The 26,149-nt window shown below is 48.3% G+C and overlaps 2 protein-coding genes across 2 annotated transcripts; one reads left to right on the top strand and one right to left on the bottom strand.

Moving 5' to 3' along the window:
* The first annotated feature begins 2,914 nt into the window (after positions 1 to 2,914).
* On the top strand, positions 2,915 to 5,287 carry LOC103181630 (cold-inducible RNA-binding protein B-like). The gene has a single exon (XM_007898250.2). It carries the CDS (start codon positions 3,096 to 3,098, stop codon positions 3,507 to 3,509), a length of 414 nt encoding a protein of 137 aa, XP_007896441.2. The 5' UTR covers positions 2,915 to 3,095; the 3' UTR covers positions 3,510 to 5,287.
* Positions 5,288 to 8,991: 3,704 nt separating this feature from the next.
* On the bottom strand, positions 8,992 to 25,498 carry glo1 (glyoxalase 1). Its single transcript, XM_007898251.1, has 6 exons — positions 25,396 to 25,498; positions 24,743 to 24,825; positions 20,990 to 21,130; positions 18,347 to 18,414; positions 11,215 to 11,304; positions 8,992 to 9,230 (listed from the first exon to the last, which is right to left on the bottom strand). The coding sequence occupies exons 1-6, from the start codon at positions 25,468 to 25,470 to the stop codon at positions 9,139 to 9,141; spliced, it is 549 nt and encodes a 182-aa protein (XP_007896442.1). The 5' UTR covers positions 25,471 to 25,498; the 3' UTR covers positions 8,992 to 9,138.
* Between the last annotated feature and the right edge of the window lie 651 nt (positions 25,499 to 26,149).

Here is a 26,149-nt window from a genome sequence, read left to right as displayed (position 1 = left end):
GGGGTGAGAGATGGCGGCGGGGGGGAGAGAGAGCCGGGGAGGGGGGGGGGAGAGAGAGGGCGGGGGCGAGAGAGAGGGCTATGAAGTCGCTGATTTGTTGGAACAAGATTCGTGAACTCAATCACCGACTTAAATAATAATCATTAACGGCCGTGAGGCAAACAATCCTTCAACGCCCTGACCGCAGCCAACACCACCCACCAGTCCTCCTGCACCTCAGCCGGGGATCCTCCCCGATCCCCTCCCTCCCCTCTCCCTCCCCCACCCTCCCTCCCTCTCCACCCCCACCCTCCCTCCCCTCTCCACCCCCCACCCTCCCTCCCCTCTCCACCCCCACCCTCCTCCCCTCTCCACCCCCCCCTCCCCCCCCCCCTCCCCCCCCCCTCCCCTCCCCCCCCTCCCCTCTCCTCCCCCCCCTCCCTCCCCTCTCCCCCCCCCCCTCCCCCCCTCTCCCCCCCCCCCCCCCTCCCCCCCTCCCCCCCTCCCCCCCTCCCCCCCCCCCCTCCCCCCCCTCCCCCCCTCCCCCTCCCCCCCTCCCCCCCCCCTCCCCCCCCCTCCCCCCCCCACCCCCCCTCCCCCCCCCCCCTCTCCCCTCCCCCTCCCCCCCCTCCCCCCCCCAGCCTCCCTCCCCTCCCCCCCCCTCCCCTCTCCCCCCCCGCCTCCTCCCCCCCCTCTCCCCTCCTCCCCCCCCAGCCTCCCCCCCCCCCCCCCCTCCCTCCCCTCCGGCTCCCTCCCTCTCCCCGCCCCACCTTCCCTCCCTCTCCCCCCACTTTCCCTCCCCTCTCCCCCCCCCCCCTCCCTCCCCCTCTCCCCTCCCCCCTCCCCCCCCCCCCCCCCCCCCTCCCCTCTCCCCCTCAGCCTCCCTCCCCTCTCCCCCCTCCGGCCTCCCTCCCTCTCCCCCCGGCCTCCCCCCCCTCCGACCTCTCTCCCCTCTCCCTCCCCCCCCCGACCACCCTCCCCTCCCCTCCGGCCTCCCTCCCCTCTCCCCTCTCCGCCTCCCTCCCCCCCCCCCCGGCCTCCTCCCCACCCCCCTGCCTCTCCCCCCCTCTCCCCCCGGCCTCCCTACCCTCTGCAGCAAGACCGGATGGGGTCGATCGGGTGTCTGCTGTGCCGCCTCTGCCACGTGTTGTTCGGTGCGGGAGCTGCCGTATCGGTTGGTTTTCGGGAACAATAACCTGAGCGGCCACTCAGTGGGGTTTTTTTGGACTGGAAGGAAAAATGGCGGTGTTGTCTCTTGAGAGCCTTCAAACGGTTCCGCGGCTCCTCTGCCTTCACGTCCCATTTGTCCCGAAGGTTCAATTTCGGGGGGAAACGTGCGACCCCATCAATTCTAACCGATGGATCCCTTCCCCGCCGACAGTTTTGGGTTCTCTGAGGTGTTTTGGGTTCTCTGAGGTGTTTGGGGGTTCTCTGAGGTGTTTTGGGTTCTCTGAGGTGTTTGGGGGTTCTCTGAGGTGTTTGGGGGTTCTCTGAGGTGTTTTGGGTTCTCTGAGGTGTTTTTGCCAGAAACTAAACCAAACCCGGTTGTGGCTGCCAGAAAATATCCGTCCTGCCAGAGGGTCCCAGACCCACCTCCTCAGACACCCTACCCATTTCCAAGGGAAGGCCGAGGAGGCAAATGATAACAAGAAACAGTGACTAATCCCTTCTAAAATGAGGAATACTTTGGGAATTCTCTGATAATAATTCGACCATTTGGCCTGTAAGGAAGCCGGATGGGTCCTGGCGACTAACTGTTGACCACCAGTGCCTTAACGCGGCCGCAAAGGCGCGTGCTCTTTGGGACGTCTTCCCGACGTGAAAGGCGCTCTATAAATGTAATTTTGTGTGTTGTTGTTGCCCCAACAGTAGCATCCACCCCCCCGACATATTAAGTCGCCTGGGACCCAATGCAAAATTGTTTTCCACATTGGATATTTCTAATGGCTATTGCAGTAATCCCCTCGCAGAAAAGCATCAGTATAAATTTGCTTTTAGTTATAAAGAGAAACAGTACACATGGACGGGTCTCCCTCAAGGGTTCCACAACTCCCTGTCCATCTTTCGCTGATACATGGCACAAGCCCTCGCAACCTTTTCCCAGCCAGATCAACTCCTATAATACATTGCTGATCTCTTATTGTCAAGCGAGACAGAGGAGGAGCACATCAAGCTCCTAGAGGAAGTCTTGGAACTATTATTACTGTATCAACAAACGCAAGGATTATTATCATAGAGGTGAAATGCTAATCCTTGCAACTGTTGAGATGCTACAACATTGAGGATGAGTGACCAATTAATTTGAATTTGGGTGTGTGCACTGCATTCTTTATGGCCTTCTTCATTGGATGAGACACTGACTAATGTGGTAATGCCTGTTCAGGTGTACTCATTTGCTCTAAATTCCATAACCCCATCACACCAATCCTCACCAGGTTCCACTGGCTCCCTATCACAGAATGGATCAACCTCAAGATCCTCACAATCGTCTACAAATCCCTTTATGCCCTCGTACCTTCCTGTGTCTCCGACCTGCGCACTCCCCACTCCATCACCTCTCTCGACTGGCTATGGCCGACTGTTTCTCCCTCATGCCCTCAGTTCCACTATCAGTGTTGTGCTTTCAGCCATGAAACTTTGGAACTCTCTCCCTCAATCCCTCCGCCTTCCCCTTTTTCAGACTACACCTGAAGACCTACCTCTTTTAGAGTGATTATAGTCATGTCCCCCCCCAAACCGGTTGTCATGATCCGCCGCTATTAAGCGCTGCCTTGCGTTAAAGGCGCTACATAAATGTAAGTTGTTGTAGTTGTAGTAATTATGTGGGAGAGGTTTCTGGTTGGCTCTTGGTAGCCGGAACTAATGTGCGCTGCCCCTGTAGCCCTGCACGCGCCGATCGGCCGTCCCTTCCGGTGCCGCGGTGGGCGAGGCGAGAGGGACGACTTAGCGCGACGCACAAGGGAAGGAGGCTATATAAAGGGCTTGGCTCCCGCTGCTGAGTCTCTCAGCTTCGGGTCCAACGGCAGCAGCGTCTCTCAGGTTTCACTGCGTCAAGAGCGGCGCCGCCAACGTTTTTAAACCCATAGAAGAAGGGGAACAACCGGAGGAGAATCAAAATGTCTGACGAAGGGAAGCTTTTCGTCGGCGGTCTGAGCTTCAGCACGGACGAGCAGTCGCTGGAGGAGGTTTTCTCCGAGTACGGGCAGATCAGCGAGGTGCGGGTCATCAAGGACCGCGACACGCAGCACAGCCGCGGCTTCGGCTTCATCACCTTCGAGAATCCCGACGATGCCAAGGACGCGCTGCTCGCCATGAACGGCAAGTCCATCGATGGCCGACAGATCCGCGTGGACCAGGCCGAGAAGAAGTCGTCGGCCGGCGTTGGCAGAGGGCGGGGAGGCGGTGGCTATGGCTACGGAGGCTACCAGCAGTATGGCAGCGGCGGCGGCGGTGGCGGCTATGGCCAGAGGAGTCGGGGCGGCGGCGGCGTTAACTGGGATCGAAACGCTTACGATCGTTACAACCGATAAACTGGTTCCTTTTCCCTCCCAGGCTCGGAAAGATAATCGTCCTTTTGGCGTTTTTTCTCTCTCTCTCTCCACCATTGCCCCATTGTAACGAGATAAGGTTTTTTGCAGCGAACGCCGTCTGTCTGTCTTCTGGATTCAATATGTCGCAGAGACTCACTTTCTTATTCTAGAAATGAGGGGAAATAAATGCTCTTCACTCTCGTGGTTTTGTTTAATGTAGGATTTTTCCATTGCGCCTCTTTAGTTTCATTTTAATTTGTCAACTCGTTTCTTTGAAATATAACCCATTGGGGAGAGGGAAGGGAAGCACTGATTTATTGTGAGTGTAAAAAGCTGGAGATCGAGCTTAAAAGCCTTTGCCTTCCCCATCTCCCCACTGCCCTTTTTGTAAGGTTTATTGGGTTCATCGACCCATTTGATGTGTTAAATTCCAGCCCTTGGGAAGGCTTCGGTTTGAAACCCTCTTCCCTCCCGTGACTTTTTGTTTTACCACATTCCTTTTTGACTAAGACTGACCGGATAGTTTGTTTTACATGGTAAAGTTACTGTACCAATAAATTGAGAGAAATTAAATTGCATTTGTTACTGTACGTTTTTGCATTGCACATTTTCACCTGTACCCCCTCCCCATAGGTTGTTGGCCCTGTCCCGTGTTGGACTCCAGTTGAAATTGGACAGAAATGCTTGTTCAATGCTGCTGTGTAGATTCGTCCCAAACCATTCGTTCCTCTCCTCCGTGGGCTCAGGGACTCGACTTCGGGAGAGCGAGAGAAAGGCCTCTTTGCTTTTCCCCACGTGGCTCTGATGGAGATGGCGAGCTCCCCGTGTGGAGAACCGCCAACGCAGTCAGTATTGAGCAGCGGCGACATTTTATTTTGCAACTGCGTTGGGAACACTTCACCTTTTCACCGCCAGGCAGCCTGGTCGGGTGGATCCTCGTTTAACTTAAGAATTTCCATCCTTTTTGCCTTTTTTTAAAACTACATCCCAGTTTTCTCGATGGAAAACCGACATTCAGTAATCGTTCGTGCCTGTCAATTAACTTAATGAAATGGGAACACTAGTCGATGTTTTTGTGTAGCGTGCAAACCTGTATAGCCTTGCAGTATATGCATTGATTGCTCAAAATAGGACTGCATTTTCAATGTCTCCGGTATTTATACCTGCATCTGTTGTGTATATATGCTGATCCAGGAGATTTTTGGCAATAGAATTAACAGTTGCAGAATTTGAGGTGTTGACCCTAACTCTCTAAGGGGTGGCTGGCATGATTATTTATCAGATGTACTTTTTTCACCGAAACCGGTAAAAATACTGTGGCTAATGTTGACAATTTAATTCTCGTTTATGATCGGCCTTCGTTGTAAGAAACACCCCCTTTGGTACATTATAAACGTGCCTTCCTCGATCCACTTTGGAAGTGTATGTTACAATGTTGTTATTTTTGAACTGGTGACTACTTTGTGATTTGAAGATGACAAATATTTGCAGTAAGACAGACGCATGTAGAGAATAAGGTGACTGTGCCGTGCCATCCCGCTTAGACAAGTATTGTGAAACGAAGCTTTGTAAAGACAAGATTCTGGTGGTGTATTAAGCTAGTGTTGAAGTATTGCTGTTTTATTTTTTGAGAGTTTTATACTGGTAGAAAGTTGACAAACCATTTCTTATTCATTTTGAATTTTCACAAGCTAGCACGGAATGTTTTTGTACAAAAACTTGCCAATCTGGAGACTGATCCCTGCCTAATGGAAACAAATAAAATTTGCAGTGCTTTACTTGATGCCTTGAATTAAATGCTTTTGATACCTCACTGCCCCTCCCTCATCTCACTCTTGTGCTGCTTCTCTCCAGTCTCTGGTTTAAACGGCTTCTTCATGTGAGTAAATCAGGATCTTCCCCTGTGGTAGCAGTGCCTCGGGTACATTTGCCGGTTTTTAAAACCTCAGCCAAAGTCACATTAGGTCGATATTTTACTGAGGCGATCAAAATCGTTTTAAGCCATACATTGTTAAATGTATTTAAAAAGAAATGCACAATAGAGTGTTTGGATTGTGAAGTGCATTTTCTGTTTGGGGAATTAAAATTTAAGTTGGCTGAGCTGTGTCCCATTGGTCCTGTCTGTAGTTTAAACCAGTTGGTGCTCTCTCTGCACGTTCTTGGTTTGAGGATAGGAACCATTTTGTAATCTTGAGTTCTGAAATGCCTTTGTTCAAAATGGCCACTGACTGTTTGTCTTCACTTTAAAGCGACTGTGGCTCCTGCTGCCAAACTGGGGGGAAATGCCAAGTATTGTGAAGCAAATTAGCAGCCAAACCATCAGCTCTGAGTCCGTATAATGGTTACAACTTGTTTATTACCCGGTGGACAGACGCCTCTACAGCCCAGTCTTACAAACTGTCCTTTGCATAAGCAGAAAAGGAGAGATGCAGAAAAGTACACATTGCCTTACACTATTTTTGTTTTTCACTCTATAATACATAGCTGACTTGACGCCATGTTAAACATTGTTAATGAGAAGGGAGTTTGTCCTTGATTTTGGTCACTGCAGCTAAATGGGTTATTCACCTCATCATTGACTTTGCTGTCTGCTATGTTTACCCTCAAATTGCCACCTCAGCAGAACTTGATGTTACAGACATCAAACTGCAACGATTTTTATTGGCATTGGATACTGACCTAAAATGCTGACACATGGCTGGAGGGAGAACAGGACATATTGAATTGTGTAGCTTTGCTCCCTTTGTATATCCCCATGAGGTATTGGATCGCTACTCTTTTTCTGCAAAGTATTTGGGCAGTGTACAATGAATGTAATATGCAGTATGTCGGCCTGGCTCAGTTGGTGGCCCTCGGTCCTGAATCAGAAGCCTGAAGACCCACCTTAAGACTTGGAACTCATATTGTCCAGTGCAGTAGTGGGGGTATGCTATTATTGTTGGAGGGGCTATCCTTCATGTGAGATGTTTCAACTGATATTGGCTGACAGTTCAGGTGGAACTTGAAAGATCCCACTGGATTTGAAGCGTTTCTCCCAGTGTTCTAGCCAACCATTCCCCCCCCACCATAAAAAAATCATTTACTTTCAACCCAGAGTGGATGTACAAGAAGACACAATACACAAAAGGGACAACGGCCTCAGTGTTGGTGAAAATAAACCTTTATTACTGATAGAATGCAAGGGGACAAAGTCCCAAGTAAGGTGATGCTGTTTCTCAAAAGCACAAAAGGGAAGATCGCTCATTTAGCAATGGAAAGTAATATGGAAGGCAACCCAGTGCTTTGGGATGACCTCCCGTTGAGAAAGACGCCATACAAGTGTAATTTTGTTGTGGGAAAGGAGGGGAGGTCTGCACTGGAGATTCCCAAAGGAATAAGTAAATGGCAAATACCAGATATATCACATTGATCCTCCAGGACTGCTCAGGCATTGATCTCCCGGGGTTCGTTCTGGGAGTTTTTTCAGTTACGAATCCTGTGGAAAATCTTGTCATGTTAACTCCTTGCCCCATAACAATTTGTGGCATTCAGTATGTGAATAGACTGGGAAGCCTTTTTGCCTGGTGACCTGAACAGGTCAAGTCAGTGCAACTTTGCTGCTCTGTACACCCCTGCGATTATGATTTTTAACAGCTCAAGAGCAGACAACTCACCACAACCTTGGCATCAAACATGCAACCTTTTGGCCTCAGTTTAGTGCCTTTGGTCGCCAGGTCAGTGGGGGAAGGATGCTCTTAACTTAATTTCAACCAGTCTGATGCACATTTTAAACTTAAAATGGAAGATCATATCTATGATGGCAGATTGGAAGATGCCTCTATACGTTCCACAAATACAACTTCTTGCATTTATATAGCGCTCCCCATGGTGGGCGGCATCCCAGAGTGCTTAACTATGGCTGTGCCCGATGCCAAGCTAGGGGAATGGTGACTTTAGTATAACTTAGTACAGCATGGTGGTGCAGGTTCACTTCACATCCAGATTCTTGTAGCAGTGCATTGTTATAAAGCATAGGCTTTGCTACTTCATCCAGTAGAATGCCCCATATCTGTACATCAAGTATCCACATGTCAGATACCCACAAGTTATCTTGTTTCAGATGCACGAGTAAAGGAGGGTGAATGGAATTGAGGGATAGAGCAGCCATGATCTAATAGAATGGTAGAACAAGCTTGAAGAGCTGAATGGCCTACTCCTGTGTTTCCCAAATATTTTTAGCTGCATGCCTGTGAGCAATAACAAGCTTCACAGTTTTACTCAAACACCATGAGATGCAGGGATCTAATCCAGGTTAAGTAGAGGGAGACATTCACACAAAGACAGTAAGGATATAGAGAATGAGGGCCAGAAAGAGAGAGGGACACACAACAGTTTTCATTCCCACTACTGGAATGAAAACAACAACAACTTGGATTTATATAGCGCCCTCCACGCCGGACAGCGTCTCAGAGCGCTTTATAGTTTAGGATCCCGGGACTGAGCCAGGGGGAGGGGAGGAAGGTGATCAAAGGTGCAGTCAAAAGGTCTTCAGCAGTGACCTGAAAATGGGGAGGGAGCGAGACAAAGGGAGTGAGGAAGGCAGTTCCAGAGCCTTGGGGCATAGTGGCTGAAGGCACGGCCGCCGAGGGTGGAGCGGAGGACTCGGGGGATGAGGAGGAGGCCAGACCCGGAGGAACGAAGGCAACAGGTACTGTGCTGAGGAGAGGAGTGCATGGACTTGAATACGAGGGTGAGGATCTTGAAATTGATCCTCTCTGGGATAGGGAGCCAGTGCAGTCTGGGCAAGGACTGGGGTGATCAGGGAGCGGAGCTTCATGTGGGCGAGAATGCGGGCGGCAGAATTCTGAATGAGTTGGATTTTATGAATGGTAGTGGATGGGAGACCGGCGAGGGGGGTGTTAGAGTAGTCCAGCCGAGAGGTGACAAAGGCATGGACCAGAGTTTCAGCAGCTTTTGGGGAGAGGTATTGGTGGAGACGGGCAATGTGTCTGAGGTGGAAGAAGGTGGCGCTGGTGAGGGACCGGATATGGGGGAGGAAGGATAATTGGGGGTCGAAACTGACACCTAGGTTGCATACAGGTTCGGAGAGTTTTAGGGGGAGGTCGGGTAGGTGGAGGAGGTGAGAACCGTGAGATTTTAGATGTTGACGAGAGCCGAAGAGTATGGCTTCCGTCTTGTCAACATTTAGCTGAAGGAAGTTTGCGCTCATCCAGCCCCTGAGATCTGACAGGCAGGCTGACAGAACATCAGGGGACTGGGGGTCGCAAAGAGAGGTGGAAAAATAGAATTGGGTGTGGAAATGTATGCCATGTCTGCGGATGACATCCCCAAGAGGGAGCATGTAGATCAGAAAGAGGAGGGGGCGGGAGGAGAAGCCGTTTATGCAGATGTACTGCTGGCGGTTTGTGAGGTAGGACTCAAAACCCAGAGAAAACTGCATTTAAAACATTTTAGTCTTCAAAATTGATATCAGAGGCTGTCGTTGTTTCTCTATAGTCATTTTAAGGTACATTTATTCCATTCAAGGGGTGGACTGTTTACATTTGAACTCTAGTTGGAGGCATGTACCCCCACAGTTTGGGTTTGTACCCTGAACATGGCAGTAGTCTGTTCTGATCTGGTCTCCAGTTTAAGATGTGATGGTGGTCATGCGATTGGGGCTGAGGATTTCGATCCAGTAACCATCTGGGTCCTGAACGAAAGCAAGGCCCTTCATTTTACCTAAAAGGAAATAATAAATGAATGAATGAATAAAATGGTCAGCTTTGCTCAGTCGCTCGCACTCTTGCCACCGTGTCAGAACGCTGTAAGTTTAAGCCCCATGGGACTTTGAACATTGTTGGAGGTGTCAGCCTTTCGGATGAGACTTTAAACCAAGGTGCGTCTGCCTGTTCAGGTGGACGTTAAATATCTAGGAGCAGGGAGTTTTTCACGGTGTCCTGGCTGACAATATCCCAGATAAAATCAACCATTCACTTCTTGCTTGTATGTGGGTCATTGCAATATGCAAATTCACTGCTGCATTTGCCCACAGAACACAAAGACACTACAATTTACACAGTATATCCTGTGAAATGCTTGAGAAGGTCTCCTGACGTGAAATGAGCTAATTTAAATGCAAGGATTATCATCATTATAAATCCTGTCACTATTACACAGTAGGAGTGAAAAATGAAGTCTTACGATACATTTGACCTGATCTGGCTTTAGCAGTTTGATAAGATGCTATAAAAACACATGTAATGTTCCTGCCATTTTGGTGGCTATCAAAGACCTTGGAAGATCTTGGGAGTTTCTCTGGTGTCCTGGCCAACAATCCTTGGGATAAATTGGCCAGTGGACTCCTGTAGCATAGTGGTTAAAGCACTCGCCTCACAGCGAGAGGACCCAGGTTCAATTCCTGGAGCTGGGGGAAACTTCAGACAACAACAACAAAATTACATTTGTATAGTGCCTTTCAAAGCGAGGCAGGGGACATGAAGCAGGCTGGAGCCTGCTGAGTGGAGGGAACGAGCAGGATGGTAGGGGGTTAGGAGGTCGCAGAGGTGGGGGGGAGCAAGACCTTGGAGGGTTTTGAAGGTGAGGACCAGGATCTTGAACTGTATCCTCTGTGTGATGGGAAGCCAGTGGAATTGGGCAACGATGGGGGTGATAGGGTCATAGAGCCTGGTGCGGGAGAGGACACGGGCTGCAGAGTTCTGATCTGCAGCCTTTGGAGGGAGGAGTTGGGGAGGCCAACAAACAGTGAGTTTGCATGTATGAGGGTTTCGCGGCCTGCAGTGTGAGACAGTGGCAGAGCCGGGCAACGTTGCGGAGTTGGGGGAAGGCAGAGCAGGGTGCGGTGCAGATGTGGGGTAGAAACGCTAGTTGAGGGTCAAACAAGACCTCAAGGTTCCGGACTGGCTTAGCAAGGTGGATGGTGATGCTTTCAGCGCCTGAGGTTAGGAGGCGCAGACGGGAGCCAATCAGGAGGGGCTCGGTCTTGTTGACTTTCAACTGAAGAAAGTTAGCTCTCCTCCAGGACTTGATGTCTGACAGACATTCTGTCAGGACAGCAGTGGTTCTGGAGTCAAGGGTGGAGACAGAGATATAGTTTGGCGTCATCCGCATACATGTGGAAGTTGACCCAATGTTTGCGGATGATGTCACCAAGAGGAAGCATACAGATATTGAAGTCAGCGCCTTGGGACGTCCTCCCGATGTGAAAGGCGCTCAATAAATGGAATCTTGTTGTTGTTGTTGTTGAAGTGGAGGGGACTGAGGCAAGTTGCCTTACTCCGTACACCTCTGTTTACCTAGCAGTATAAGTTGGAACCCAATTGACAGAGGTAATAATCCCTCCTCCAAAAAATTTGGTGACTGTTTGTAGGATATTGCTGTGCGAAATTACCTGCTGCATTTCGCCCATAAAATACACAGTCACTCCACTTTATAATATATTCTGTGCAGTGCTGGAGTCTTCTCAACAATGTAATAAGGCACTAAATTAAATGCAGGGATTATTATTATTCCTTTCATGGCTGTTTGATAGCATAAACACCTCTGTGTTTATTACATAAACAATAAATACACTTGACAGCAATTCCCTGTGAAGTACTTTGAGACATTGATAATAAAGGCGCTCTAAGATGTTAAGTTCTGCATTTTCAATGCCTCAATTGCTCCCTGGAACCAGACAGGCTGAGAGGTTTCAGTGCCCACTTACCATCATCTGGCTTCTTCACAAACTTCACTCCCAGCTCCTCAAACCGTTTGCATGTGGCGTAAACGTCAGGTACAGCGATGCCTATGTGACCTGTGGAGGAAATAACAAATACCTGGTCAGAATAATTGCTCGTCAGTTGTTGGAATACCACAAGTTGGTAGTTAGTGGCGGCACCACGCTTTCCAGGTGCCAGCCTGCCTCAGAGTCGGTCATGCTCTTGCCTCTGCTTTACAAAGTTGTGAGTTCAAGGCCAACATCAGGGACTTTGAGTCCACAATCAAGGCAGACATTCCATCGTATCAGTACTGGAGGTAGCAGGGCATTGCTGGATACTGTCTTTCAGATCAGTCTGCCTGTTCAGCTGGACATTAAAGATCCTGCGGCGCTATTGGAAAATAGTAAGGATTTGATAAAACCCAGGTAAGTTGGTCATTCCCTTCATGCTAAATGTTGGGCTGTGTGTATAAGATTATGGTCAAAATCACTGTTCGATAACCCTGGATGTGTAAGGACTGGGAGCAATATCTTGATTGATCTTAATGAATGTGTTTTAAAACTTGGACCAGAAAGGGTAGTTGAGGTCTGTGTGTTTGGGTTCTGTGACACATTTGATCAAAACTTGATGGATGCGTGTTGTTCCTTTACTTATTTGGAAGATTGGGGCCTAACAGTAATGTGTGATATCCTTTGGATGGGACATTGTCCTGATTAATTGAACTCTTGGTGCCTGGCAGTCTGGTAGAAAGAATTTCTTGAAAGGAGTTTATGACTTCAAGGTATCAACTAAGACAATTAACTGCCAAACTGAACTTTTCACACTTGTTACCAGAGGTTTCAAGCAACAACAACATTATATTTGTAAAGCACCTTTCATGTCAGGAGGACATCCCAAGGCGCTGGACAGACAGAGTTACGGACCCGAGCTGGGGGTCAGGGTGGGGGAGGATGGAGGGCAGGGGGGACGTGAAGCAAGCTGGAATCTGCTGAGCAGAGGGAGTGAACAGGATGGTAGGGGCTTAGGAGATCAGAGAGATAGGGGGGAGCAAGACCTTGGAGGGTTTTGAAGGTGAGGACCAGGATCTTGAACTGTATCCTCTGTGTGATGGGAAGCCAGTGGAGTTGGGCGAGGATGGGGGTGATAGGGTCGCGGAGCCTAGTGCCGGAGAGGACACGGGCTGCAGTGTTCTGCATGATGTGCAGCCTATGGAGGGAGGAGTTGGAGAGGCCGACAAGCAGGGAGTTTGCATAGTCAAGCCTCAATGTAATGAAAGCATGTATGAGGGTTTCAGCGGCCTGCGGTGTGAGATAGTGGCAGAGCCGGGCGATGTTGCGGGTGGGGGAAGGCAGAGCGGGTCATGGCACTGATGTGGAATAGAAAGGATAGTTGAGGGTCAAACAATGGTGGGGTGTGCAACCATGGATGACGATGTCAGGGCATGAGGTGAGGCTGCGCTGACGGGAGCCAATCAGGAGAGCCTCGGTCTTGTTGACGTTCAACTGAAGAAAGTTAGCTCTCATCCAGGACTTGATGTCCAACAGACATTCTGTCAGGACAGCAGTGGTCCTGGAGTCAAGGGTGGTGAGATACAGAGCTGAGTGTCATCCACATACATGTGGAAGTTGCCCCCGTGTCTGCGGATGATGTCACCAAGAGGGAGCATATAGATATTGAAGAGGAAGTGACTAAGGACAGAGCCCTGAAGAATGCCGCATGAGACGGTCCAGGGTCTAGAGGAGAAGCCATTTGAGGAGATGAAGTGTAGGCGGTGTGAGAGGTACGATCTAAACCAATCAAGGACAGCGCTGTTGCGGTGAGAGGAGAGGAGGTGGATGAGGACACTGTGGTCAACATTGTCGAAAGCAGCAGAGAGGTCAAGGAGGATGAAGAGGGACCCCTGGTCGCAGGTGGACAGAATGTCATTTGTCACTTTGACCAGGGCTGTTTCTGTGCTGTTGGCGGCACAGAAGCCCAATTGGAGGGGTTTGAGAAGGCAGTGGTGGGAGAGGAAGGAGCGAAATTGAGAAGCAACGACTCGTTCCAGGACCTTGGAGAGGAAGGGGAGGTTGGAGATGGGGTGGTAGTTAGGGAGGAGAGAAGGATCCAGGGAGGGTTTTTTAAGGATAGGAGTGATGACAGCGGTTTTTAAAGGGGTGAGAACAGTACCAGAGGACTGGGTGAGGTTGACTATGTCAGTGAGTAGAAGGGTAAGAAGTTGGAGCTGGGAGGTAAGGAGGGGGGTAGGGATGGGACCGAGGAAGCAGGTGGTGGGTTTCATATGGGTTATGGTGGTGATGAGAGAGGAGGGGGAGACAGGTTCAAAGATGTGGAGGGAGGAGGGATGGTTAGGGGCCGGGTTGGGAAGAGGAGATGTGGAGGGTTTAGCAGAGGCAGCTGAGCTGATTCCCTCAACTTTGGATTTGAGGAAATCCAGCATTGCCTTGCAGTTGGCATTTGAGGTCAGGATGTGTGAGGCGTGAAAGGGTAGGCGGAGGAGCATCTCTCAAAATCCTGAGATTATCATAGAATCATATACCACAGAAAGAGGCCATTCGGCCCATTGTATCTGCACCGGCTCCTAAAAGAGTAATCCAACTAATCCCACTGGCCCGCTTCTCTCCATAGCCCTTCAATCCTGTCCTCCCCAAATACCCATCTACTTCCCTCTTAAAAATTGTTATTGAATCGGCTTCCACTACCCTTTCAGGTAATGCATTCCAGATCCGAACAACTCACTGGGTGAATTTTTTTTCCCTAACCTCCCCTCTGTTTCTTTTAACAACTATCTTAAATCGATGTCCTTGGGTTACTGGAGTCCTGTAGCTCAGTGGTTAGAGCACTCGCTTTGCAAGTGAGAGACCCGAGTTCAATTCCCGTCAGGGCGAAACCTTGGGCAAGTTTCCTTCCTCCACACGCCTAATAATAATCCCTCCAAAACAAAAAACAATAATAAATTGGTCATTTTCAATCCATGACTGTTTGTGGGACATTGCTGTGCACAATTGGCTGCTGCGTTCGCCCACAAATATACAGTCAATTCACTTTACAGTATATTCTGTGAAGAGCTTTGGGACGTCTAGAAGACGTGAAAAGCGCTATATCAAATGCAAGGTTTATTATTACTGACCCACATGCCAGTGGAAACAGTTTTTCCCGGTTCAACCTATCAAATCCTCTCATGATCTTGAAAAACCTCTCTTAAATTTCTTCTTTATCTTCTCTGCTCTAGGGAGAATAATCCTAGTTTCACTAACCCCTCCTCCTAACTAAGGTCCTTCATTCCTGGTACCATCTGGGTAAACCTCCTCTGCACCCTCTCCAATGCCCTAACATCTTTCCTAAAGTGTGGTGCCCAGAACTGAATGCAGTACTCCAACTGAGGCCTAACCAGCATTTTATAAATATTCAAGATAACCTCATGACTTTTGAATTCTATGCCCCTACTTATAAAACCTAGTATCCCGTATGCTTTTTTAACAGCTTTATCTACCTGTCCTGCCACCTTCAGAGATTTGCTCATTTGCCCCCTTTAAGATTGTACCATCTAGCTTATACTACCTCTCCTCATTCTTCCTACCAAAATGCAACACTTCGTATTTCTCCACATTAAACCTCATTGGCCACGTTTCTGCCCATTTTACCAATCTATCTAAGTCCTTTTGGAGTCTGGTGCCATCCTCTTCACCATTAACTACTTTTCCTAGCTTAATATCATCTGCAAATTTGGAAATTGTGCTCTCTATATCCAGGTCCAGATCATTAATATAGCAGTGGTCCCAATACCGACCCCTAAGAGACACCACTTCACACCTCCCTCCAGTCAGAAAAGCAACCGTTTACTACCACTGCTTTCTGCTTTCTGTCTCCTAGCCAATTCTGGATCCATGTTGCCACAGTCCCTTTAATACCATGGGCTTCTATTTTGTTTACAAGTCTCTTATGTGGCATTTTGTCAAATGTCTTTCGAAAATCTAGATAAAACTACGTCTACTGCACTACCTTCATCCACCCTCTCAGTCACTTCATCAAAAAATTCTATTAGATTTGTCAGACACGATCTGCCTTTAGCAAATTCGTGTTGACTGTCCTTTATTAAACCATATTTTTCTAAGTGAGAATTTATATTGTCCCGGATTATAGACTCCAGAAGTTTCCCTACTACTGATGTTAGGCTGATTGGCCTGTAGTTCTCAGATTTATCCTTCTGACCCTTTTTGTACAGGGGAGTAACATTTGCAACCTTCCAGTCCTCTGGCACCACTCCAGTGTCCAAAGCGGATTGAAAGATTGTGAACAGAGCCTCCGCTATTTCCACTCTTGCTTCCCTCTGTAACCTAGGATGCATCCTGTCTGGACCAGGTGACTTATCTATGTTGAGGACCGACAGCCTTTTTAGTACCTCCTCTCTGTTGATTTTTATCATATCCAATTTTTGTTCACAGACTTGCGATATTGTGGCATTGGTTGCATCGTCTCCTTTTGTGAAGACAGTTGCAAAGTACTTATTTAGTACATTAGTCATGCCCTCTGCCTCAACAAGAATATTTCCACTTCGGTCCCTAATTGGACCCATTCTACCTTTGACTAACCTTTTACTCTTGATATGCTTATAAAATACTTTAGGGTTCCCTTTTATGTTTTCTGCTAATTTTTTCTCGTACAATCTCTTCGCCCCTCTTATTTCCCTTTTCACTTCTCCATACTTCCTATATTCTATTTGATTATCCTGTGTGTTTTGGACCTGACATTTGTCATAAGCCTCCTTTTTCTGTTTTATTTTAATCCCAATTTCCTTAGTCATCCAGGGAGGTTTGACTGTCCTACCTTTCCCCTTTGTGGGAATGTATTTGCTCTGTCTCCGAACTATCTCCTCCTTGAAGGCTTCCCATTGTTCGTTTGCTGTCTTTCCTGCCAAATCTTTCTTTCCAATCTATCTTGACCTGGTCCCTTTTTAGCTCACTGAAATTTGCCCACTTCCAGTTGAGGGTCTTTACCTTTGATTGATTATTATCCTTTTCCATAACTATTCTAAACCTAATGATGTTGTGATCACTATTATCCAGATGCTCTCCGACTGAAACCTGCTCCACTTGCCCCACTTCATTTCCCAGAACTAGACCCAGCACTGCTTCCTTCCTCGTTGGGCTGAAAACATGCTGATCCAGAAAGTTCTCCTGCACACATTTCAGGAATTCCTCCCCTTTCTTGCCCTTTACACTGTGTGTTTCCCAGTCTATGTTAGGATAATTGAAATCTCCCATTATCACTATTCTATTGGTTTTGCATCTCTCCGAAATCTGCTTGCAGATTTGCTCATCTATCTCCTTCCCACTATTTGGAGGACTATAGTAAATACCTAACAGAGTAACAGTTCCTTTTCTGCTTCGTAACTCTAACCAGATAGATTCAGTTTTCGGACTCTAACACATCGTCCTTTTCCAGGACCATGATCGTGTTCCTAATGAGTATTGCCACCCCTCCTCCTTTTTTTCCTTCCCTATCCCTCCTGAAATAGGTTGTAGCCAGGAATATTCAGCTCCCATTCCTCTCCTTGCTTGAGCCAAGTCTCTGTAATTGCCAATACATCATAGCCCCATGTGGCAATTTGAGCCTGCAGCTCACAACGTATTGGTCATGTTCCGTGCATTTACACACATGCACTCCAAAACCGGCTTAATCCTCTCTACATTTCTCCCCCGTCTCTTTCCACTTTTTGCTGGACTATTCCTTGTTTCATTTCTATTTGTCTCTCCTCGTCCACTATGTAACTCATTTCCCCTCCCTGATGTTACATTTTGATCCCCATCCCCCCTCGAAATCAGTTTAAACGCTTCCCCACAGCATTTGTTATCCTTGTTGCAATGACATTGGTCCCAGCCCTGTTCAGGTGTAACCCATCCCTTGTGTACAGGTCTCATCTGCCCCGGAAGTGGTCTCAGTGGTTTAGAAACCTGAAGCCCTCCTTCCTACACCATTTTTCCAGCCAGGCATTCATGCGTTTGATCCTCCCGGTTTGGTATTCACTTGCATAAGGCATTGGGAGTAATCCTGAGATCACCACCATTGAGGTCCTACTCTTTAGCTTCTTCCCAAGCTTCTGATATTCTCCCTGTAAGGTCTCAACCCTTTTATCACCTACATTGTGGATCCCGATATGGACCACAACTTTCGGATTTTCCACTTCACCCTGTAGTATATTTTGCACCCGTTCCATGACATCATGCGCCAGGGAGACAGCATACCATGCGCAAGTCCCGTCTTTTATGGCAGAAACGCCTGTCTATCCCTTTAACTGTTGTATCCCCGATAACAACAGTATTGGCATTTTTCCCCTTATCCCCCTGAACATCCATTATCTTTTGACTCTTCTCGCCAGAAGTCCTCACCGGTATGCAGTACCGAGAACCGGTTTGTGAGTGCCACACTCGAGGATTTCTGTACTGCCTGTCTTTTTTTGCTCTACATCGGATGGTCACCCATTCACCCTTCTTCTGTGTAGCTGGGGTGACCACCTCCTGAACTCTCTGTGGCTGTGTGGTGACCACCAATCAAATTAAACTTTCATTGGGGAGGCCGACAAGCAAGGAGTTTGCATAGTCGAGCCTGGATGTTACGAATGCACGTATGAGGGTTTTGGTGGCCTGTGAGACAGGGTGGAGCCGGGGCAATGTTGCGGAGGTGGGGGAAGGCAGAACGGGTCATGGCGCAGATGTGGGGTAGAAAGGATAGTTGAGGGTCATAGAAGACACCAGGGTTCTGGACTGGCTTAGCAAAGTGGAGTGTGCAACCATGGATGGTGATGTTGTTCGCGCCTGAGATGAGGAGGCGCTGACGGGAGCCAATCATGAGAGACCATAGATACAGTAGAATTGATATTGATTCTACTGTATCCATGGTCTCAGTTTTAAGAATAAATTAAGCTATTTATATTACTTAATAAACCATGGATTATTACACAACCGTATTGGTCATCTCCATCTGAATCTCTTACATGTGCAAAATAATAATGGTTTAATATTAGTCACTATAAAATAATGCAAGACTTTATTGGTGTGAAATATTGGCAACAGGGTTTAATTTTTCAGTCAGTTTAGAAACGTTTAACAGATTAAAACTAAAGAAAGTTGATCTTACCGAATCCTCTGGGGTCAGAGTTCCCGTTGTGATAGGCCTGATTTTCATCGCTTTCGGTTCCCCAGTTACTGTACAACATGAATTAGCCATTATTATCCTCGCTCTGACCTTCCAACCTGCGCTTAATACTCTAAGCACTATGTGAACAGGGGACAGAGTGCACCTTCCATTCCAGACACATGGGAACATTCCCTGCATGAGTGGGTATCATGCATTTGTGGATCTCTGTTTAAATTGGGCAAGTTTCCTTACTCCACACACCTGATAATAATCCCTCAAGAAAAAAAAACAATAAAAAATCGGTCACTTCACAACTGTTTGTGGGACATTGCTGTGCGCAATTGGCTGCCGCGTTTCGCCCACAAATATACAGTCAATTCACTTTGCAGTATATTCTATGAAGCGCTTTGAGACGTCTAAAAGACGTGAAAAGCGCTATATCAAATGCAAGGATTATTATTATTATAAATTGGATACTCTTACACGACGATGGGTTTCTTCGTGACTGACCAAATAAAAATTCTTCCATGCCCTTGCACCAGTCACCCAGATTTGCGATCTCAACAACAAGATTGCATTTATAGAGCGCCTTTCACGTCGGGAGGACGTCCCAAGGCGCTGGACAGTTGGGTCGGGACCCGAGCAGGGGGGAAATGGTCAGGGGGAGGGAGGGAAGGGAGGGAGCGAGGAGGGGGTAGAGTCGAGAGGGGAGGTGAAGGCACGGTTGAAGAGAAAGGTCTTGAGACCGGCCTTGAAACCGGCCTTGAAGGAGGAAAGGGAGGAAGCAAGACAAAGGCACTGGGGGATGGAGTTCCAGAGCCTCGGGGCTAAGAGGCTGAAGGCCACCGATGGTAGGGCAGTTAGGGCGGGGGATGTGGAACAGACCGGAGCCAGAGGAATGGAGGGTACGGGCAGGTAAGTAGGGGGATAGTAAGCCGGAGAGGTAGGAGGGAGCAAGGCCGTGAATGACCTTGTAGGTGATGAGGATCTTGAATTCGATCCGCTGGGGGATGGGGAGCCAGTGGAGGCGAGCGAGGGTGGGAGTGATGTGGTCGCGGTGTCTGGTGCGGGACAGTACACGAGCTGCAGAGTTCTGAATGACCTGCAGCTTGTGGAGGGAGGTGGCGGGAAGGCTGACGAGGAGAGAGTTCCCGTAGTCCAGCCTTGAGGTGATAAAGGCGTGGACCAGGGTTTCAGCAGCGTGAGGGGTGAGGTAATGCCGTAGTCTGGCGATGTTCTGGAGGTGGTGGAAGGCGGTGCCAGTTGTGGTGCGGATGTGGGGAAGAAAGGACAACTCCGGGTCGAACAGAACACCGAGGTTCCTGATGGCTTTGAGAGATGGAGAGTGCAGCCTTGGATGCTGATGCTGTCAGCGCCTGAGGTGCGGAGGCGCTGACGTGAGCCAATCAGGAGGGCCTCAGTTTTACGCACGTTGAGCTGAAGAAAGTTGTCTCTCGTCCAGGACTCGATGTCGGACAGGCAGGCTGTCAGGACATCGGTGGTCGTGGAGTTGAGGGTAGAAGAGGAAAGGTAGAGTTGAGTGTCATCCGCATATGGGAAGTTAACCCCATGTCTGCGGATGATGTCACCAGGGGGAGCATATAGAGGGTGAAGAGGAGTGACCGAGGACAGAGCCCTGAGGGACGCCGCACAAGACAGTGCAGGGGCTGGAGGAAAAGCCGTTTGCAGAGACAAAATGAAGACGGTGGGAGAGGTAGGACCTAAACCATTCAAGGACAGGGCCTTGAAAGTTGAGGTGGGAGGACAAGCGGTGGAGGAGGATAGCGGGGTCGACCGTATTGAATGTGGCCGATAGGTCGAGGAGGCAGAGGGAGCCCTGGTAGCAGATGGTCAAGATTAGTGACCTTGACCAGGGCGGTTTCCGCCCCTTTTTGATCAGCCGGGTGTCTTGACACATGCGACACTCATCCTGCTTACCTAATTCTAGAAAGTATTAGGTGCAGGTTGGTAGGAGTCAAGGCTTGGGGATCCCAGAGTGTGTGTTGCGGTAACTGCTGGAGTCTAAACAGCTATACCCACATGGCTTGTGATTGATATTGCTGCCTAACAAGCTTTCCCAACGCTTGTCCAGCTAGCACCACCCTACCAGTTAGGGTTTTGGTTTGCAGGGTTAACAGGAGCTGAGTGGGAGGATTCCTGCCCCCAGTGACTGGTATGCCCTTCCAAATCCTGCTGATGAGCCAGGCTAGCTGTTTGGGATGTCCTCCCGACGTGAAAGGCGCTATACAAATGTAATCTTGTTTGTTGTACTGTTATCAGCAGTACCCTGGAATACTGTGGACCCACTTGGCTCAGGCACCGGAATATCGACACTGCCATAGAAGGCTGTCTTGAATCTTTGTCACCTTGGAGCCAGTTATGTAGTGAAAGGCACCTCATAAGCGTGAGCTGTTGTTAATGACAACAGTGACGTTATTGTGAAAGAGACAGGAGTTTCTCTCTGCGTTTTGGCCAACGATCCTCCCAAATAAATCGGTCTGATGTGCACAATTTGGCTGCTGTATTCACCCACAAATACACAGTCAGAGCACTTAACAGTGAATCCTTGTGAGGAGGTTTGAGCTATTGATGATGTTGTCAGTGTATCAAATACCGAGGCGCTGTATTGAAGGTCACACTCACTGAGTCAGCTCGATGGTGGCAGGCCTGGAGAATGTCCAGGCTGTCCTCTCGCTCAGCTCGGCTGGGATCTCCTTTTTGTTTTCATAACCCAGGAAGTAAAGAGTGAATTTCATGGAGGGAAAATCAAATTTCTGCAGCAGCCTGTGAAACAGAGAGGTTTGGGTGAAAACGGCAGGCCCTTCGATCTCATTGTTCTACCCTACTGTCCAGCAGTATTGAGCTGTTCCTTAAATGAATCCCAGTGCCCTGGCTTCAACCACTCTTCCTAGTAACCCATTAATTACCCTCTGTGTAAAGAAATACTTCCCAGCATCTAACCTATGCTTCCCTTGCATACCTCTTAACCTGTTCCCTCTTGTCTGAAGTGCTCCGAGACTCTACCCCATGTGAAGGGCACTATGTAAATGCAAGTTGTTGTTCCTGTCAATCCACAACTGTTTGTGGGACTCTGCTGTGCACAATTGGCTGCCGCATTTTGCTCATAAAATACAGTCAATCCACTATACAATATATTCTGTGAAGTTCTGTGAGATGTCTCAATGGCATAATAAGGTGCTATATCAAATGCTATTATTATTATTGCCTTAGGGCACCTGAAAGTATTGCTTTCTCAATCCCACTCAATACCTCCTAGTTAGTCATTCATTTTAGCTCATCCATCTAACACTGAGGATCAGTCTTGTTGCTTTCCTCTCTGCATGGCATTTAGGTTTGGAGAGCACCAGCCCTGCAGCAACTAAAACTGCACGCATAATTCCAGGTGCAGACTGATCAGAGCACAGCACAGGCTGAGCATGTATAGCTCAGTATCCCGTCAGCCTTGATTATTGTTGCCACACACTGTTTTGACTTGATGAGAGATGAATCAACCAACGCACTCTTTCAACTTGTCCCTTGACCAAAAAATGCGTATGTTGTTGTAACACGTAGTTTAGTGGTTCGAGCACTTGCCTCGCAAGCGAGAGGACCTGGGTTTGATTCCTGGGCGGGTCAGGGCGAAGCCTTAGACAAATAATAATCCCCCACCACCCCAAAAAAATGTGATCACTCAGTCCACGACTGTTGGTGGGACACTGCTGTGTGCAATTGGTTGCTGCGTCTTGCCCTCAAAATACACAGTCACTCCACGATACAATATATTCTGTGAAGTGCTTTGAGACGGCTCAATGGGGTGATAAGGCACTATATCAAATGCAACAACTTATTATTATTTATCCATTCGCCTACAAAATGCACACTTTACAGTATAGATCCTGAAGGCACTGTATATTCTGAAAGGTACTGTATCAAATGTATTAATATATTTAGTGCAAATGCCCATGTATTGAATAATGGATTTAATCCTATTCTCCTGTCTTTTACACCAGAACTTTTTATATTCCTTTTCAGATATGTGTCGAATTCCCTTTCAATCCCATTTCTCTGCCTTGTCTCCATATTTTAGGGATCAGTTTGGCCCCATCAGTAGTAGTGATGCCCTCAAGGCAGAAGACTGTACTCAAACCCTTTGCTTACAGCCCCACCTGAAGAACAGCAACCTTAAACACTGCATCTCCCTTCTCCCAGCACTGCACTGGATCATCAGACTAACATTACAAGCGCAAAGTGAGATCTGAACCCATAACCTTCTGATACGAGAAGCAGTGATGTCCCCTGCAGACACACAGCTCTCCCCCATTCCCCATGTCCTTGACACCCACTGGAAAGATAAATGAATAGTGGCAACTTGGAGCAAAGTACCAGGGAACATTTGTGGAATCACACCCAGGAGAAGGGAACAAAATTAAGTCATGTCTTGAGGAGTGATGGGAGAAAATTGCTGAGATTAATCCCTGCCGGATGTCAGCCTCTAGACAAATAGGGGCAGGTCTCCACTGAGCTGAACCACCGCCTCCTGGCAAGGTGACGTAGCTGAGATTAGATTTCCGTGAGCAAGGCATATAACAACATATACCCATGGACACTCAATTTCTACAGCTTTTGTCCTCTCCTGAACTAAGCTTTGTGAGCCGATCACCCCCATTCTTCCCGGCTTCACGGGCTCCCCATCCCCCAGAGGATTAAGTTCAAGATCCTCTTACCTTTGAAGCACTCCACAGTCTTGCTCCACCCTATTTCTGCGACCTATTAAAACTTCACAAATCTGTTCACTCTTGCCGCTCTACAAGCATTGGCCTGCTCCACGGCCCTGCCCTTCAAGGCCCATCTCAAGATCTTTTTGACCGTGCCTTTGGTAATCTTCCTTCCTCCACCCCTCTCTAATCCCAACCCACAGCTTGGGTACAAACCCCTCACTGTCCAACCCCTGGGACGTCCTCCTGATGTGAAAGGCGTTGTATAAATGCAATTTGTTGTTGTATCACTGGGGTCCAATTGAGGGATTCACCAAAGGACTTGTAAAAGCTGATCCAAGCATTTAAGGCTGACTCCCCAAGCTACTGTAGCTGTGAACAAACTATGTAGTTTTAGTTGGTTTGACTCCAGTAATTATCCTAACTCTAGGGTCTCCAATCCTTGGCTCTTGCCAACCTGAGTGCCTTATACCCTCCAAAAATAGATTAGCAGGGTGCATTCCCCTGGGGTGAGAGTGCAAATTCCATTCCAATAAATATCTCAGTTAGAGAGAGAGAGAGACACACACACACAGTTTTCATGCCCAGGTATAGTCGCTCCAAAATTCTGCTTATAACCAGAACTATACTCCATTTAAAATAAAGACCTCAGTCTGCTCAGCAATTCAGCCAACAAAGAGCAGCAACTTGCATTTATATAGTCTCACAGTGCTTAAAAGTGGTGGAGCCTGATGCCAAGCCTGGGAGAGGGAGGAGGCATGGTCGAAGAGGAAGGTCTTCAGTCGTGATCTAAAAGAGGGGAAGGAGTGGCTGAAAGCGCGGCTACCGATGATCAGTGGCAAAAACAAGCCCAGCCTTTGTTGCTCCTTTAATAATTGGTTTGCACAGGCCAGGCCTGGGTATTTGTTGCTTGGCTAACTGGGTGTCCCTTCACCTCTGGGTCAGAAGGTTGTGGGTACAAGCTCCAGCTCTGGAGCTTACAAACCAGACTGACACTTGAACACTGTGCTGGCTAGGGGGTGGGGGAGCAAGTTTTGTTGAAGGTGCCGTCCTACGGATGGGTCTGCCTGTTCCAGTGGTTATGTTGGAGTCCCATAGTGTAGTAGTTAGCATGGTCGCCTCGCAAGCGAGAGGACTGGGATTCAATTCCCAGGTGCAGCGAAACCTTACTCCACACGCCTCTATTTACCGAGCAGTAAGTAGGAACCTGGTTGCTGGTCGATTGGTAGATTGCTTTCCGGGAATAATAATTCCCCCCAAAAACTCAACCCACAACTGTTTGTGGGATATAGTTGTGTGCAACTGGCTGCTGTGTTTTGCCCACAAATTACACAAATCAATCCACTTAACAATATATTCTGTGATGCGCTTTGTGATGTTTTAATGATATCAAATGCAAGGATTATTATTATTATTAAAGATAAACTTTCTTCTGTTTTTAAATAGTGTCACGGGATCTTTAATTCCCACCTGAAAAATAGGCACTGCAATCTCAGTGTGGACTACGTTCAGAGTCCTGCCATGGGTCGTGACATACGACCTTCTCACCACAGGAGGTGAGAGCACTACCAACTAAACCAAGCTGACACCATTGATTTTCTGGACAAATGTGCACAGAAACGAATGCAGTAAAGTTGATCGCTGCCAAACAAGTTACCCCCATGTCCAGGGCATCACTCACGTCATTCCCAGAATCCCGGTGTAAAACTCCAAGGATTTTTTCGGATCCTTCACCCTCAGCATTGTCTGCTGCATGATGAAATCCTGAAAGACACGAGCAGGTGAAAGAGTCAACAAAGTGCAAGGAGAGAGCAAATAAATAAATCCAACAAGAAACTAAAGCAGAAGGGAGGCCAGACAGACAGCCCTTCACGATGAGCCTACGCTAATGCCAAGCTCCTACCGTGAGATATTGCGAGGTCACTCAATCCACGACTGTCTGTGGGACATTGCTGTGCGAAACTGGCTGCTTCGCTTCACCCACAAATTATACAGTCAATTCCAAGTTTAGTCAATTTTACAGTATGTTCTGTGAAGCGCTTTGAGACATCTCTAGGATGTGATAAGGCGCTATATCAAGTGCGATGGTTATTATATCCACCCCAGTGCCAGCTCTCTATTCTAACCTGTTCCCTGTTATAACCCAAATACTTATCCCAGTGTCACTGTGCGATTGATTGAAACAGAATTCTGAGACAATCTGAAAAGTGGTATCTTCACTTTGAATTTAAAAAAAAAGGGGTAACAGTTAATACAATCATCAGACAGTGTAAAGCGATAACTTTCACTGTCCAACAAACTCAGCAGCTCCCCCCCCCCCTCCCTCCCCCTCACCTTAGTGGCCGGGTCTGGCTCGGAGCAGGCGGCGGCGGCCGCCTCGTCACTGAGTCCGCTCAGATCCTGAGACATGTTGCCGAGCAGACGCTCAGAATCAGACTGACTGAGCACTTCCGGTCGCGTCACGGAGACCCCGGTCCCGGCACTGACCCCGCCCCTCCTGCGACATGCGGCCAACCACAGCGCTGCAGCCTCACAGACGTAAGCCAATCACAGCGAAGCACCCGCTTCCGGCCGGAGACTCCTCACAGGGCTGACCCCGCCCAGTACCTGACCATCTCACTTCACTGGTTACCCTCTGCCAACCCTCATGTGCCCCATGTCCTCTGGGACACCCCAATCCTGGATTCTTGCTGATCTGCACCTAATACATTCGGATGCATTGTCAGAAGGTTTTGTCCCACTTCGTCACTCCAGAGATACGCTCATAGTTTCTGCCTTCATAATGTGGAGTCCTGGAGCAATAATGGTTAGAGCACTCGCCTCGCAAGTGAGAGGATCCAGGTTTGATTCCTGGGCAGAGTGAGACGTTGGGCCAATTTCCTTACTCGACACACCTGTTTACCTTGCAGTAAGTGGGAACCTGGCTGTTAGTCGATTGGCGGATCGCTTTTCTGATGGGGAATAATCCCTTCAAAAAGAAAAAAAAATATTTGGTCACTCAATCCAACATCTCAACAATGTGATAAGGTGCTACATCAAATGCAAAGATTATTATTATTATAATGGGTTTCTCAAAGATTTTGTAGAA

This window comes from Callorhinchus milii, unplaced genomic scaffold (genome assembly GCF_018977255.1).
Source record: "Callorhinchus milii isolate IMCB2004 unplaced genomic scaffold, IMCB_Cmil_1.0 Scaffold3, whole genome shotgun sequence".
Taxonomy (NCBI): domain Eukaryota; kingdom Metazoa; phylum Chordata; class Chondrichthyes; order Chimaeriformes; family Callorhinchidae; genus Callorhinchus; species Callorhinchus milii.
This window is presented reverse-complemented; position numbering and strand designations above follow the sequence as displayed.

Excerpts from the sequence above, each read along its gene's own strand:
- glo1 (XM_007898251.1), bottom strand. The coding sequence starts at position 25,470 with ATGTCTCAGGATCTGAGCGGACTCAGTGACGAGGCGGCCGCCGCCGCC. Across the intron at positions 24,826-25,395 it reads AGCCAGACCCGGCCACTAAG|GATTTCATCATGCAGCAGAC; the intron begins GTGAGGGGGAGG and ends CGTGTCTTTCAG. Across the intron at positions 21,131-24,742 it reads ACCGGGATTCTGGGAATGAC|GCTGCTGCAGAAATTTGATT; the intron begins GTGAGTGATGCC and ends TCTGTTTCACAG.
- LOC103181630 (XM_007898250.2), top strand. The coding sequence starts at position 3,096 with ATGTCTGACGAAGGGAAGCTTTTCGTCGGCGGTCTGAGCTTCAGCACG.